We start from the raw sequence: 15,752 nt of genomic DNA, 5'->3' as shown, positions 1-15,752 counted from the left end.
GAATACCAAAGAGCTAGAGTTGTTCTGCTACCAAATAATTGCTCCACTACAGCAGTCAATCATTTGTAGGTGTACAATGTGCGCAAACTGGTGCAGTCAAATGATTTACACTAATGCACCATGAATTTGAAATGTTATCTGTGACATGAGTGACATTGACACCACGGGAGGTTGGTGGCACCTTCATTGGGGAGAACGGGCTTGTGGCAATGGCTGGAGCGCATAGGTGGAATGGTATCAAATACATGTGTTTGATGCCGTGCCATTTGTGCCTTCCAGAAATGTTTGTAAAGATATTAACTGCTTTGACACAATGTCAAACTTTTTTTAAATGTGATTTGGGGGCATAGTTTGTATGTAGTGTGATATTTGCCTTTGGAAGAGTGACAATGTGTGTGGGTGTGGCATCTGTCCATGCCTGGAAGTCAAATACATCAATGGTTTGTTTTTTCTTTGTATATATGTTAATAAATGGTATAATTAAAGATGTATAATGACAAAGTGGGCTCTGTTTTTGCTAATTTACCATATTGATAGCTTTATATTATTAGACATTTTGTATCCTTACAGTACGTTCCATAACTGTTCTCAAAACTGTTCCCTCCCTCCATCTCAGCTGCTGATTGGTTTTATAAGCGGGCTTGTCAGACGTCACAACGGGGGTTACTGTTGTGCTAGGTAGCTAGCCTGAGTAATACCAGGCGCCGTTTTTTTTATATATATATATATATATTATTATTTATTTTTTTCCCCAGCTCGAGTTTTCTAGTTCTACTATTTGGCTAATGTTGGCTAGACCAGCATGGATTTCGAAGAATTGTTTAGTGAACGAACATTTCAGTTTTCTGACTTTCAGGAGTTTACGGTAAGTTAGCCTATCATGGTGAGTGACGCTAGCTGAGTTGGCTAGTTTAGGTGGTCAAATATGACCGCAAACGGGTTGATGTGACCTATTTCGTAATAATCGCATTTTAAATATGCATACCAGGTTAAACAAAACGTGTTGTATGCCTTTTAATTGAACATCAAAACACGGCAAGGTTAACGCTTACTGGACAGTATTGTACTAGCTCACGCGTTAACGAAGCTAACCAGCCTGCTAACGTTAGCTACATGTGATTGTGGCTGTTCTGGATTTAGGTGACAACTCGTGAAGTTGAAGCGACCGTTAACCTCGGTGAACGGTAGCCAGCAAACACAATAGGATAACCGACTATAGGAGGCAATTTGTGGGATTGCTAACTTATTCCAACCTTGTTGACATGACTTGGTTGTGTAAAGTTGGCTAACTTGACGTTAGCGTTATTTCAGGTTCGTTTTTGTCATGTCGGCCCTTCGCGCAATGATTCACTTTGCTCTCTGATCTGCCTTCACAGTTTCTTCCTGGACATCAGAAACTGTCAGAGAGAGTGCGGAAGCGATTGTACTATGGCCTGGACCAAGACGGGTCTCCAGATTCCCTTTCCTGTCCTGTTACAGGTTAGCTATTCTGTCTGTTAGATTATGTCCTGTCCGCGTGTGACTGTTGTGAATTTGAATGATTTGATTCTTATGTTCGGAAAATGATTTCTAGATATTGCTGTGGAACTCCTTCAGAAATCTGCCCCGAGCCCAATTCGAAAACTGCACAAGAAATATGCTGCTCATGTCGCGAGGTATGTTGTCAGTGAATGTTGACACTTGTTATCCTTTCTGGGCGTGTAATGGTCTCCATAATTTAATGTAGGTGGTCTGTTTTTCAGGGAGGCGTGCATCTCTCCATGTGCCATGATGTTGGCCCTGGTCTACATCGAAAGGCTACGACACAGGAACCCCGAATACCTACAAAATATCTCCTCCTCGGACCTCTTCCTTATCTCCATGGTATGTGGGCCAAAGGTTGGATGCGTCTGAAATGGCACCCTATTCCCTTTGTAGTGTACTGCTTATGACCAGACCCAAGACCTGCATTTCACTGTTCGTCTACACCCGTTGTTTACGAAAGCATGTGCCCCAAAAAAATTGGATTAATTGGAATGGGTGCCATTTGCGACTCACCGGTTGTCCCGACAGAATTAGTCAAAGGCTATTTAGCCCATGTGATAAGTATTAGGTCCTCTCACCAGAATTAGGCCATGGCTATGCATGTGATGGGCACAGTACAGCTTGTTATGAACATGGGTCTCTGTAATTGCTGGGCATGTAGAGCCCAGACCCATATACTACACCCAATTCTTGTTCAATTTAGAAATTACCCGCAGCCACCCGCAATGTGTTTTTAGACCAGGGGTAGACGTAAGAGTGTGTCTGGGAAAGCATCCTGTCATGTTATCAAATCATATTTTACTCGTCACGCACAGTTTACAGCAGGTATAGAAGATGCAGCAAAATGCTTATGTGATAGCTTCAACAATACAGTACATCAGTCAATAACAATGTTCAAGTCAAAAAATAACAAGTAATAGAATTAATCAGATGGAACCTCCTGTGTAGTATGTGTGAGGAGATGGATGCAAACACAACTTGCTTTCTATGACATATGGACTGATCTTAACCTCCTAATCCCGTGTCGCCTTTCCTCCAGATGGTTGCCAGCAAGTATTTGTACGACGAAGGGGAGGACGAGGAGGTGTTCAACGACGAGTGGGGGGCAGCTGGGAAACTGGACGTCCAGACTGTCAACACCCTGGAGATGAATTTCCTCGACGCCATTGTAAGTTATACGTAGTATTACATACTACACCACAGGCCCAGAAACGTGTGGTCCTACTCAGAGCCATGTATTTAATAGTGGTGTGTGGGTCAACCGCTAGTCCCCCCTGACAGAAGGTGCAGGATTTTTTTTGTTGCCTGATTTTAGATATGTTTCTGCTAAAAAATTCTGACATTTTGGTAGGCTTTTTTAGCCATCGTGTCTATAATTATACATGCAGCTTCTCTTCTGTCATTGTTTCCCTAGAAGACTAAATAAACCCTTGCTCACCAGAATAATGTCATACATCGATAGAAGGAATGCTTCAAATTAGTTGACATTGGTAAAAATGTTCTGTTGTCTCTGCTTCTTTAATGGAGCAAAGACGTTCAGCAACCGGGAGAAAATGTGTGTGTGTGTGTAACTTTGAAAGTTTCTTCAAGTGCAGTTCAAAAAACCATCAAGTGCTATGATGAAACTGGCTCTCATGAGGACTGCCACAAGAAAGGAAGACCCAGAGTTACCTCTGCTGCAGAGGATAAGTTCATTAGAGTTAGAGTAACAGACACATCTCAACATCAGCTGTTCAGAGTTCAATTTGACCTTCATGGTCAAATTGCTGCAAAGAAACCACTACTAAAGGACACCAATATGAAGAAGAAGAGACTTGCTTGGGCCAAGAAACACGAGCAATTGACATTAGACCAGTGGAAATCTGTCCTTTGGTCTGATGAGTTCAAACTGTGTCTTTGTGAGAAGCAGAGTAGGTGAACGGATGATCTCTGCATGTGTGAATCCCACCGTGAAGCATTTAGGAGGTGTGGAGGTGCATTGCTGGTGACACTCAGTGATTTATTTAGAATTCAAGGCACACTTGACCAGCATGGCTACCACAGCATTCTGCAGCGATATGCCATCCCATCTGGTTTGCGCTTAGTGGGACTATCATTTGTTTTTCAACAGGACAATTGCCCAACACACCTCCAGGCTGTGTAAGGACTATTTGACCAAGAACGGAGAGTGCTGCATCAGATGACCTGGCTTCCACAATCCCCTGACATCAACCCAATTTGAGATGGTTTCGGTTGAGTTGGACCACAGAGTGACGGAAAAGCAGCCAACAAGTATTCAGCATACAATATGTAGGAACTCCTTCAAGACTGTTGGAAAAGCATTCCTCATGAAGCTGGTTGAGAGAATGCTAAGAGTGCGCAAAGCTGTCAAGGCAAAGGGTGGCTACTTTGAAGAATCTCAAATATAGATTTTGATTTGTTTAACACTTTTTGGTTTCTACATGTGGTGTTTTGATGTCTTTGCTATTATTCTACAATGTCAAAAATTGTACAAATAAACAAAACACAACCTTTGAATGTGTAGGCGTGTCCAAACTCTTCAAGTTAACTAAGGGGTAAAACTCTGGAAAGTTGAGTGAAGTTCGCTCTCGTGTTTCTCTGCGCAAGCTGCGTACCCCCCTCCCCCTGTCATCCACACAATATTTCATGACCCTAGACCCACCCGCCTGCTGTTATAACCACAGGGACTGTAGTTTGTGTCAACCCGCACATCACTAATATTTAAATCCCATTGTACTGTATTTGTATGGCCATAATTTACAATCTGACAGCTGCTCTCACTTCTGTGTTTCAGGAGTGGAGCCTCTTCACTGAGCCCGGGGACTACTTTGGCATACTGAATCAACTCGAAACCAGGTTTGTGGTTCGGGCCGAATTTGACCCGTGGGTGATTTTATTTGTCCACCTAAGTTTGTTGTTGAACATAAAATAATGTAAAAACACCAGCAAAATATTTCCATGCGTTTTAAGTATTCCTATGCATAATAGATACAGTATATGTGATCGTATACAAATGTATGCCAGATTTGAAATGATTGTTTTAGTCAAATATTTTATCTGTTTGGGCTTCTTGTAAAAAAAAAAAATTGGTCAGGGTGGGTGTGTGACTCCTAATGCATTAGAAACACAAGAAGCTATGAAGGGTTGGGAATGTCATAGAGACTTCTATTTTTGTAGGCCCTGTGATTTTTTTAGAGAATAACTAAATTAGTAGTGTCGAGTTGTTGTGGTAATTTGCCTGGCATAGGGACTGTAGATCTGATACAGAGCTAGCTGCTAGTTCAAACAAAGGGTGGGTTGTGTGTGTCACATGCACGTAGTCATTTGTTTGCCAGACTCTGTTCTATGTCCATCTCTCTCTGTGTTTGCATAGAGTGTGTGTATTAACTCAGGCCTGTTGTGACTCCAGTATTGCAGAGAAGCAGGGGATGAAGCGAGGCTGGTTCACCTACACCGACCTCTGTGTGCTGCTGGAGCAGGCGGCGTGGCGACAGGCTCTGACGGCCATCTACCTGCACTTTGCCAAGGTGAGGATGGGTCAGAGGGCAGGGCCAGTGGGGTGCACTGAAGGACTGAGTTGTGGGTCATGCTCAGTATGGGCACACTGTAGCAGAACATTTTGAACTAGAAAATAGCATTTCTTATTTGACACGTTCAGGTAGTATGTTTTCTTCCTGTTTTGTGCCGAATGGACACGACGCTAGTCTCAAACTCACCTGAAAGTAACATGTCAATGTCATGGAAATTCTTACACAGGGACACTCAGTCAATCTTAAATGAATCATTGTTTGTCAGCGCGCTGGAGAGTTTCCATCAAACTTAATGCACCATAGTGAACATCTGTCAGAAGCTCTGCTGAGGCAGTCTCAGCAGTTGTCTTATATACGGATATACACAGACAACTTATATTTGCATAAGTAATTCAATACGGGGTCATACATGTGACCAATACCTCGCAAGGCTTCTTCTCTCTAAGCTGGGACCTTGAAACTGAAATATCTTTCGTTTTCAAAACAAGGTTTGGGCCTACTGACAAATTGTAGATACTGATGAGTGAGGAAATTGGTTATTACATGAATAGAACACAGAAATTAGTTATAAGAAAAGCACAAGTATAACATTTCCATCGCATCAATTTCCGAAAACTGCAAATTGCAGAAACCCACGTAGACTGTGTTGATTGAAAGAAGCAACACTTTTGAAAGTAGTCAGTTTGGGGGGGAAAGGAAAAACATAATGAAAGAAATCTACTAAATCCACGTCCTCACCTCTCCAGGTGACCTGCATGCTGGGGCTGGTGTATCTGACCAGTGTCGCGGGCATTATCGCCACCAGCCTCCCCAGGAGCAGCCAGCCCCTGGCCCCAGTCCGCCAAGTCCACCTGCTGAGCTCCAGCCTCTCTCCACCACCACTAGGCCTGCTCCCAGTCCCAGAGACCACCAGTCCAGCATCCGACCTCCCTCGCTGCTGCGTCTTGGGCAACGACAGTCACAACCGCCGGCCTGGCACTCTGCACACCCACGACGACCACAACCACGGCTCGCCAACCTCCTCCCAGACCTCTATACTGTGTCTATGGGGCTCTATCCTCACTTCGCTAAGCCACACTGACCCCCACCCCCAGCCTGACACTGAACCAGCCTTGTCCGCCTCCTCTCTGCACTGCCCCGGCTGCCAGGTTACAGTGGGGAGCCTCCCTCCTGGCTCCATCCAGTGCGGCCCACAGAACACCTCTGCTCCGCTACTAGAGCCTGGACACCCTGGCCACCCGGCAGCACCGTGGCTGGCCCCTGCCACCCTCCTCTACGGAGCCGCCCCGATGCTCCTGGACTCCCGTCTGACTGGCATGGCACAGCTCCGTTTCGGACCCTGCTGCCCACAGTTCATGCTGCCCATCGAGAAAGCCCCATCTCTTCTCATGCCTAGCTAGACGCAGACGAACAAAACAAGCCACTATCGTTACCCTTCATTGACGATGACGCCGGACTCCAAATGAAACCAGCTGGTTTTTCAGAATGCATCCTTTGCAGTGAAAGGAAAGTGAAATTTTGTTTTGTATGTGCTTTTTTTTTTGCATATACTGTCTAAATTTGAGATAAGGGCCCCTAAAGGTGAGTAGCACATTTTGTACAGTGGTTTGCCAGCTGAATTGGTGTAAATAAGTAAGATGAACTCATAACAGCGTGAGATCTGAGTTCTGTGCTCAGGCACTTATCTTTTCTAATGTTTATTTTTCAAAGGTTGGATCACGCAGCTTTCCAATGGGTGTTTCTAGAAGGTGTGTACATGGCAAACTAATATTTCATGTTTGGTTTAAAAATACACAAATGTCTAAGCATGGCTACCATACTCACACAGTGTTTGTTCCTACCTAAATCTTTAGCCTGGGTACCAGATGTGTTTGTGGAATGATGGAACAAACAGACTGGTACCCAGGCTACCTACACTTTACCTATGTTTGAAAATGGGGGGATTGTGGTGGTTGGGCTAAGTCATGTTGTTAGATGGAAGAGTTCAGTTTTGATGTGACATCATAGCCATTTGAGAATGTTGAGAAAGTAAGTTGTCTCCACAAAAGCAAGGCTGCTTTCTAAGTAAGGAACTGTAGTGCTTTAAGAAGGGAGTCAATTTAGCCTGGTGCCAGATCTTTTTGTGCTCTTGCCAACTCTTGCTCTCCTTGTCAAGCCAAACATTGCATGACAATGAGCGAGTGACAAGGAGTTGGATTGATGGCACATACAGACTTGCACTCAAGCTAGAGACAACTAGCTTGCCTACATTTGATTTGCCATGTCTTTGGGTCCTTATTTTTCTCAGTTATTGCAGTTATTTTTAAAATGTTAACATATTTATGCTTTTTTGGGAGTTTGTTAATAATAACTAGACCAGCAAAGCCACAGATGGCTACTGGTCCCTGCACTGAACAACAGTAGAGATTCAATTATTTGTATTATTCCTGTGGGGGAAAAAAACATTAAATTCATATCTCAGTATGGCTGCCCCTTAAGTCTTGTTCATTAGGTCACATCGTAGCGAAATGCTTTAGACCGCTTTGCAACAGTAAATGAACATTTGTTTCTGAACATGACCCTGAACTCTGATAGCACTGGGTGAGATGCATCTCTGAGAGTGTAGCCTTTTTTTCATTTTTTTTCAAGTAACTATTTATTTTACCATGACAATGCAGTGGCTCTCTCTGATTTCATGTTTTTCCAACAGAATGCAGTGGCTCTCTCTGATTTCATGTTTTTCCAACAGAATGCAGTGGCTCTCTCTGATTTCATGTTTTTCCAACAGAATGCCACGCAACTGAAATGGGTCATAACCAGTCTACTGTTTCCCTTTGTTTTTTAAATAAGAGTTTTGAATACGATGGCGCCTGACATCAAACATGATTGTTTTGGAAATGTATCTAATGATTGCAATTTTCATCCAATAACCTTTTCATGGAATCCTAACATCCTCATATGGGTGAGTTGTATTGTGCAAAACACAATTTTTCATTAAAACATTTTAATTTTAATTTTATTTTTTTAGATCTGTTTTTCAATTTTTGCAATTAATTAGTATCCCTCTTTAACATACCCATTTGGTCAGGGAGACCTGACCAACAGTAAAAGTCACTCGTACACCATTTTGTTTTCTCTTCCTGCTCAAAAATGGAAAATGTCTTCTTTTCTGCATAGAAATAGAATTGCTCGAATGGGGATATCCATTCTTGAATGGGGATGTAAATTCTAAGTCATACTCTTTCTATGTATCTCATCCTGGAAAAACAGTTAGCGCTTCTCATATTTTTCTACTCAAGATAGTTTCTTGCTAGGGAATTTATGATTATTTGAACATTTGACTTGGTTTTACATTGACACGTTTCTAAATAAAACTTTTTTTCAAATCGGCCTGAGATTTTGAAGCATGAAATCCTTGAATTTTGTAAACAATGTACAAAACATTCAATGTGTAGAAATCTGTAATAAAATGTTTGACCCTTTAAAAGGTTTGGTTTTCATTTGTCATTTGTGTCTGTATTGCTGTCCACTTTGACAGACGGTATGTAATGTGAGTTGTCAACATTGTGAGATGAATAGCTCAGTCTTGGCACGCGCACACACACACACACACACCCTAGAAAGCAATATGCCATTTGAGCTCACATCTAGGGAACTGCAAAGGCGCTGATCTGCATGTGTGGTGTCAAGCAAGGCGACATTAACCTGGTCACAGATTTGTTTGGGCTGTCTTACCAATTCACACAGTCTTTGTCAAAACTGCACAAACCGATCTGGGACCAGGCTAAGGCACTGTCACCTAAGCCATCATCTTTGGAATCTCAATTGTATTTCTTTCATTCCTCACTTCTTCGTCTCCTCAAATGCAGTGGAGCAGAATATATGGGGTTCCTACCCTGTGGGCTGTATTCACAAAGCAATTCAGAGAAGGACTGCTAATCAAGGATCAGGTTTCACCTCTTATTGTCATCTAGATGCTAAGGACCCTGGGACTAAACACCTCCCTCTCCAACTGGATCCTGGACTTCCTGACGGGACGCCACCAGGTGGTAAAGGTAGGTAACAACACATCCGTCACGCTGATCCTCAACACAGGGCCCCCTTGGGTGCATGCTCAATCCCCTCTACTCCCTTTTCACTCACGACTGCATGGACTGAGCACGACCCCATTCTCATCATCGGGGCTGTAGTGGAGCAGGTTGAGAGCTTCAAGTTCCTTGGTGTCCACATCACCAACAAACTGTCATGGTCCAAACACACCAAGACGGTTGTGAAGAGGGCATGATAAATCCCTCTCAGGAGACTGAAAAGATTCTGCATGGGTCCTCAGATCTTCAAAAGGTTCTACAGCGGCACCATCGAGAGCATCCTGACTGGTTGCATCACTGCCAGGTATGGTAACTGCTCGGCCTCTGACCTCAAGGCACTACAGAGGGTAGTGCGTACAGCCTAGTACATCACTGGTGCCAAGCTTCCTGCCATCCAGGACCTCTATACCAGGCGGTGTTGGAGGAAGGCCCTAAAAATTGTCAAAGACTCCAGTCACCATAGTCATAGACTGTTCTCCTCGCTACCACAGGGTAAGCGGTACCGGAGAGCCAACTCTAGGTAGAAAGGGCTTCTAAACAGCTTCTACCCCCAAGTCATAAGACTCCTGAACAGCTAATCAAATGGCTACCCAGACCCCTCTTACGCTGCTGCTACTCTCTGTTTATTATCTATGCATAGTCACTTTAACTCATACATATTACCTCAATTTGCTCGACTAACCGGTGTCCCCGCACATTGACTCTGTACCGGTACCCCTTTTATATAGCCTCGCTATTGTTATTTTACTGCTGCGGTTTAATTATTTGTTACTTAAAAAAAAAAAAAATGTTTTACTTATCTATTTTTTTACCTAACACTTATTTTTCTTACACTTCTTAAAGCATTGGTTGGTTAAGGGCTTGGTAAGTAACCCTTTCACTGTAAGGTTGTATTCGGTGCATGTGACAGACGATTTGATTTGATTTGATTTTAAAAGGCTAAACTTGATCCTAGATCAGCCCTCCTACTCTGAGACTCTTTGTGAATGTGAGCCCCAATCTTCTCCAATGTGTTCTGAGAAGGAGAGTGCATGTGAGGAATCAAGGACATTTTCCCAGCAACAACTTTGCGCAACATAGTGTACTTCACCTCATTTCCTTTCATTGCTGCTGTCCTCAAGCTTGTGCAAATAATGAACAAGACAATGCCAATGGGAACAGGAAGCCATTACAGCTGAATCAAAACAGTCAACATTGTTGCACCCATCACCAGAGTCATGGCACATCTTTCCAAACACGCAGCACCTCTATTGCATTCTACTTCGGCACATATCCATATCACAACACAACACGTCATTTTGACTGCTGTGCCTCATGTAGTCCTAGTCTGCGTGAGCATTTCTGACACTGTGCTTCTGTGCAAAATATCAGATCAGTTACAATGCCTGGCAGGATGTTTTACACAACTCAGGAACCACATCAACAACACACTGTAATCGTCCCAAAATCCACACAGAAACTATGCAGAATATGTCAGAGAAGAATGTACCCACCCCTCTTCTGCCTGCGCCTCTCCCCTCAACCCCGCCCCCATCCCCTTGGCCCTCTGCATACCACTTGAGACTCCTGCTCCTAATATAGACCCAACTGGTTTGTGGGATAGGCAGGGGGAGAGGAGCCTGCGTGTAGCAGGACCTAGCGTTTTGTTGTTGGGTGCGTAGTGCCCAACTCTTTCATAGAGAGAATACTTATAAGGCAGGTAGGTCATGGAACAGTTGGCTGGATTTGTGTTTGAGAAGTGTGTGTAGGACTGAAACATTTAGGACTACTAGGAATAAAGCTGGGGTAAAAAAAGTCTATTGGATTGTAAAAACAGCGTTTTTGGTTTAGAGCTTAGTTCACCTTGATCCTGAGTGTTTTTCCCTCGAAGGTTCATTCCAGCAGATTTTAGAGCACTATTATCAAGGTGTTATGGAGTGATTCAGGTTGTTGGTGTATTTTTCTGTTGGTCTAGATCTCGTTTCAAGAGATGCGTGAACAATCGAAGAATGCAGGTAATTCAGGTAACCTTCAGTGCTTGTGTGTGCATGTACACTTGTGTGTCTGTTTCGTGGAATGAGCTGTATAGGGGATCTATAACTGTCTCTGTGTGTGTGTGTGTTGTGTGTGTGTGTGTGTGTGTGTATAACCTTGTCCCCACTCCACCTCCCCATAACTTCAGAGGCCAATGCTGAGATGTACATGAAGTTCATGAAAAGTCATTGCTGCTATGAGACCATTCCAACCAGCTGTAAACTGGTCATATTTGACACAACACTACAAGTAAGAGTCCAATGTCCTGTAACTCACTTGTATGTTGAAACTGAACAATACAGAATAAGGGGGAGAAAGAAGAAGGAAAAAGAGTCCAGGGTCATGTTCAGTAGGGCACATCGCAGCAAAACGTCTTACAACAGGTTACAGGAAACCAAGAATCGGTGTTCTTATTGGACAAATTCACGTAATGCCTCCCCATTTTAGAACATATTCTTCCTGCTGAACTCAACCCAGATATTTAATCCCCCTCCACGTCCCAAGGGAAAGGTCATGGTCCCTTTTGGTATGACATTTCAAGTCCTCTTTCCTGTAACCACAGCTACAATTATAGCAGTTTTCCCTTTTCCCTTTTCCCTGCAGCAATATTTTATGTGCGGCCCCCTCATTCCTGCTGTCCTAAAACATGTCCATGTCCAGGCCAATAGTGATAAGAGCTCTCTCTCTGTCTCTACTGTCCTCACAGGTATGCTGACTATAACAGATTTCATCAACATTCTCCATCATTACTACAGGTCCCCATTGGTGTGTATTTTAACCAAATGCAAGTCAATATCCCAGGCATAAGAATGTTTCACATTTCATGTCCAAATCATCCCAATGTGTCTGAAATGGATTTTGTAGCTCAATAAACGTGCTTTAAGATGATTTGGACATGAAAAATGCTAATAACGGGGATATTGACCAGCATTGATTTTTTGACCAAAATTCTTAAATGTTAGCCTTTGGTGACAGTGACCAGGTAAACAAAACCAAAGCATGGATTGCTGTCTTGCCTTGTCCATAAATTGCTTACAGGGTAAGGAAACCCTTTTGTAATTTGTATGAACTATCCCTTTAAGCCTTGTCCTGGACTAAAAAGCGTGTTCAATGGAGACAAGATCGTGGTTGTGTGAATAACACAGACATCATTCGTAATATAAGTTGTCCAATATGTTTCCCCCCTCCCACAGGTTCAAATGAATGAGCTGGAGAGGCATCAAATTGGAACTTGGCGAGGTGAATCATTCAAGTTTCAAAGCTAGAGAAGGCAAATGATACAGTGTTCTATGTCTATGGTATTTACGTACATGTCTTTCTGTAACTTTCCCTTCCGATTATTTCTCTCTGTCTGCAGATGTGCACCTGCAATACTCCACCCACTGTCTTCACAGTATCACTCCAGACGCCAGGGGAATCTACTCAGCTCTCAGTCAAACCAACTCCTGTCACCTGGCTTTGTCTGAGTTGTTACTTTTGCTGATAACTTTTTTAATGAGTGATAGACCAAGGAAATTGAGGCTGGGATTCAGTCAATTACAGGCATTGTTCAGGGTTGTGTTCAGTAGGGCACAATGTAGCACAATATTTTTGCAACATGACCCAGGAGTGGATGTTGGTTGTGCTCTCCAGGGTTAGACACAGTGACTATTGACACAGTGACTAGTCTCCCCTCCTCTCCTTTGCAGCCTCTTCGACGCCATCTATTCCCTACTGAGGTATAAGATCCACAGATTGCCGGTTATCGATCCCGTGTCCGGAAATGTCTTACACATTCTCACACACACTCAAGTTTCTCCATATATTTGTAAGACGACATGACTTGAAGATGTCTGTGTTTTTGCTCGTATCATTTTGGGCATCCATTTCAGTGGTGTTGTGAACTGTTTGTGTTGCTTTTACATTCCTTGTGTTCCTTTTTTTTTTTTTAAAGTACTCTACGCAGAACGAGACAGTCCCAAAACCCTGCTTCATGCAGAAGACGATCCAGGACGTTGGGATCGGGACATTCCGGAACATTGCCACGGTCCAGCAGACGGCCTCAGTCTACGATGCCCTATCTCTGTTTGTAGAGAGGAGGGTCTCCGCACTGCCCGTAGTAAACGAGCAAGGTGGGTTAACCTCATCTTTAGTTCAAAGTCGAACACTGACTCATACAGTATGTGTGTCTGTCCTTATTTAGGTGCCCTTCAAAATAAAGTTTGACTTGTAAGATGTAGGTAGGCTGTGTATCTCACTGTCCTTTCTACACCAAGGCAAGGTGGTGGCTCTCTACTCCAGATTTGATGTGATTTTAAGTACCCCAAAACTGCCCTTTACAGTTTAATTCACCTGAAAACTACACAAAATCAAGTCCTTCGTGTCTTTGTTTGGTGCGTTGTGTACATTTGAATTGTTCTCGCCGCTCCTCTCCTCGTCTCTTCTTCTCGGAGACAGAATTTGGCCGCCCAGAAGACATACAACAACCTGAACATGTACCATGAGGAGGCCATCCGACGGCGCTGCTGTTTCGTCGAGGGCGTGGTCAAGTGCCTCCCTGACGAGACCCCTGGAGACCGTCATCGATCGCATCATTAAGGCTGAGGTTAGTGTCCCACTCTGCTCTCCTCCCAGGGTTGTGTTCATCAGGCACCAAATGGAAGACAACAGACTGCAACAGGGAGGGACTACCTGAACGTGTCCAATTAGAAACACGTGTTATTTCTGCTATGGTGTGCTCTACTGAATATGACCCAGGTCATGTCCTCTGTCACAGTGGCCCTGCCTCTCCACTCCACCTATGAGTTTGTTTTAAAAAATACATCAAAGTAATGGGTTATGCCATGCTGTAACATTTCGCTCTATTAGCCCACACAATGAAATATAAATAGAGTTATGAAAGTTTGTGACATTAGGCCACTAGTATTTTTATGTATTTCAATGTATTAACTGTAGACTGTATAGGTTATAGCCCTCTGTTTCTTACTGCTCTGCTCTACTCTACTTAACTACCGGTACGCCCTTGTTGTGTAACCACGGCCAACCATTTCCTGCCACACACTCCCATCCTGCCCCATCCTCTCCCCATTCTGCACCAATTTTCTCCCCATTCTACCCCATCCTGCCCCAATCCACTATCCATCCTCTCCCCATACTGTCCTCATCCTGTCCCCATCCTCTCCCAATCGTGCCCTCCATCCTCTCTCCATCCTGTCCCCGTCTTACCCCCCATCCTGCCCCATTGCTCTCTCCATCCTCTCCTCCCCCCCTTCCACTCCTCATCCTGTTCCCATCCTTTCCCCTCAGGTCCATCGGCTGGTCCTGGTGGACAAAGAGGACGTGTGCAGGGGTATCATCTCTCTCTCCAACCTCTAGCCCCACCTCCCCGGCCCAGGTAGGTACACCCTTTTTCTCTCCTCTCCCCAATCCCTCCAGCTCACTGACTGGCTGTCAGACACGCTGACTGGCTGTCTTCAGCCACGTATCAACCCCGAAGCACCAACATGCAAGTGGGCACACACGCACACACACACAAAGGGTGATGATGATGACCTCTGACCTATCGTTCCCTGCTTGCCTGATGCATGGGGCGCAGGATAAATCCAATGATGTTCAGAAGGAGTGGAATCTTGAAGATTCCAAGCCTTTGTGGTTGACATTCTAATGGACTAGCTGTAGCTTAAAGTTACAGTATGGCACTAGAGGAATGTGGTGATGTATCTGCATAAAGATGTGATGATATCCAATTTGATCTGCGTGCCAAATGGCACCCTATCCCGTGTAATGTAGTGTACTACTTTTGACCATTGTCCATAGGGCTCAGGTTGAAAAGTTTAAAAAAATATCTTGGCTTGTGCAAGCCGGAACAGCTCATAGGAGCACGAGCCTATCTCCTGTTTCTGTAGCGTGAGGCAGCATGATAGACAAGTACAGCCCCTGGACAGGACACTAGTCTATCTCAGGTCAGTAGTGCACTATATATAGGTAATAGGGTGCCATTTGGGATGCAACCGTGTTGTACATTTGCATCTTTCAGATTGGTTTGTGTCTATGGCAAGGATCTGTAATGGAGCGTATTATCTACATTTATGCTGATATAATGCACACAACCTTTTTTTAATCATATGCTTTGGTTATAATCATTCCAATCTTTGATCATATTGCATCTCCACTGTTGTTTTTTCTTGTCCAGAGATTTCAAGCAAATCAAACTGAGATCACTAGAGAACAATGTGAAGTGGATGAAAAGGGAGACCGTTTTCAAAATGTCATCGTACTGCTGTGGAGAGAAACATAATCCGCAACAATCAACTGTATCAGTTGAGTTCAATAAAACACAATAGTCCTTAGTTGCATTTTATCAAATTGATGATGTAAGTTTGTGTTACTTTGTGTTGCGCTGAATTTGTGCTTTATTAAACATGTTCTAATCCATTTTAATTGTTTTTTTATAATGGACTTGCACAATGGATTTCACTGTTTTATGTAAGCTTTTCAGGGTAAGAAGTGGAGAAAGAAATATGAATTGTATTTTACGAATCAGTGGATAGCAGTATCCACTTTATCCAGCAGATGTCAGTAAATAGCTATTGCTTTCGCAAAACCAAGAGGGCAGTAAACAAGGAAGCACGTGACATGC

At 43.6% G+C, this 15,752-nt stretch overlaps 2 protein-coding genes across 4 annotated transcripts; both read left to right on the top strand.

Moving 5' to 3' along the window:
* Window positions 1–644: 644 nt before the first annotated feature.
* cnppd1 (cyclin Pas1/PHO80 domain containing 1) lies at window positions 645–8,520 on the top strand. The gene is made up of 8 exons (XM_029668268.2): window positions 645–865; window positions 1,377–1,479; window positions 1,574–1,655; window positions 1,743–1,863; window positions 2,564–2,692; window positions 4,319–4,380; window positions 4,934–5,051; window positions 5,801–8,520. Exons 1-8 carry the CDS (start codon window positions 803–805, stop codon window positions 6,452–6,454), a joined length of 1,332 nt encoding a protein of 443 aa, XP_029524128.2. The 5' UTR covers window positions 645–802; the 3' UTR covers window positions 6,455–8,520.
* Window positions 8,521–10,693: 2,173 nt separating this feature from the next.
* LOC115134348 (5'-AMP-activated protein kinase subunit gamma-3-like) lies at window positions 10,694–15,547 on the top strand. 3 transcript variants are annotated; one of them, XM_065026019.1, is made up of 11 exons: window positions 10,699–10,820; window positions 11,076–11,115; window positions 11,283–11,383; window positions 11,841–11,899; window positions 12,328–12,373; window positions 12,492–12,941; window positions 13,068–13,245; window positions 13,390–13,427; window positions 13,571–13,718; window positions 14,420–14,507; window positions 15,306–15,547. In XM_065026019.1, the coding sequence occupies exons 6-9, from the start codon at window positions 12,897–12,899 to the stop codon at window positions 13,709–13,711; spliced, it is 402 nt and encodes a 133-aa protein (XP_064882091.1). In that variant the 5' UTR covers window positions 10,699–10,820; window positions 11,076–11,115; window positions 11,283–11,383; window positions 11,841–11,899; window positions 12,328–12,373; window positions 12,492–12,896; the 3' UTR covers window positions 13,712–13,718; window positions 14,420–14,507; window positions 15,306–15,547. The 3 variants fall into 3 exon arrangements, with proteins under 3 accessions (XP_064882098.1, XP_064882091.1, XP_064882083.1); XM_065026011.1 differs by having other exon boundaries at window positions 11,076–11,124; XM_065026026.1 differs by lacking the exons at window positions 11,841–11,899; window positions 13,390–13,427 and adding an exon at window positions 11,738–11,840 and having other exon boundaries at window positions 10,694–10,820; window positions 11,076–11,124.
* Window positions 15,548–15,752: the final 205 nt, after the last annotated feature.

This window comes from Oncorhynchus nerka, linkage group LG2 (genome assembly GCF_034236695.1).
Source record: "Oncorhynchus nerka isolate Pitt River linkage group LG2, Oner_Uvic_2.0, whole genome shotgun sequence".
Classification (NCBI taxonomy): domain Eukaryota; kingdom Metazoa; phylum Chordata; class Actinopteri; order Salmoniformes; family Salmonidae; genus Oncorhynchus; species Oncorhynchus nerka.
This window is presented reverse-complemented; position numbering and strand designations above follow the sequence as displayed.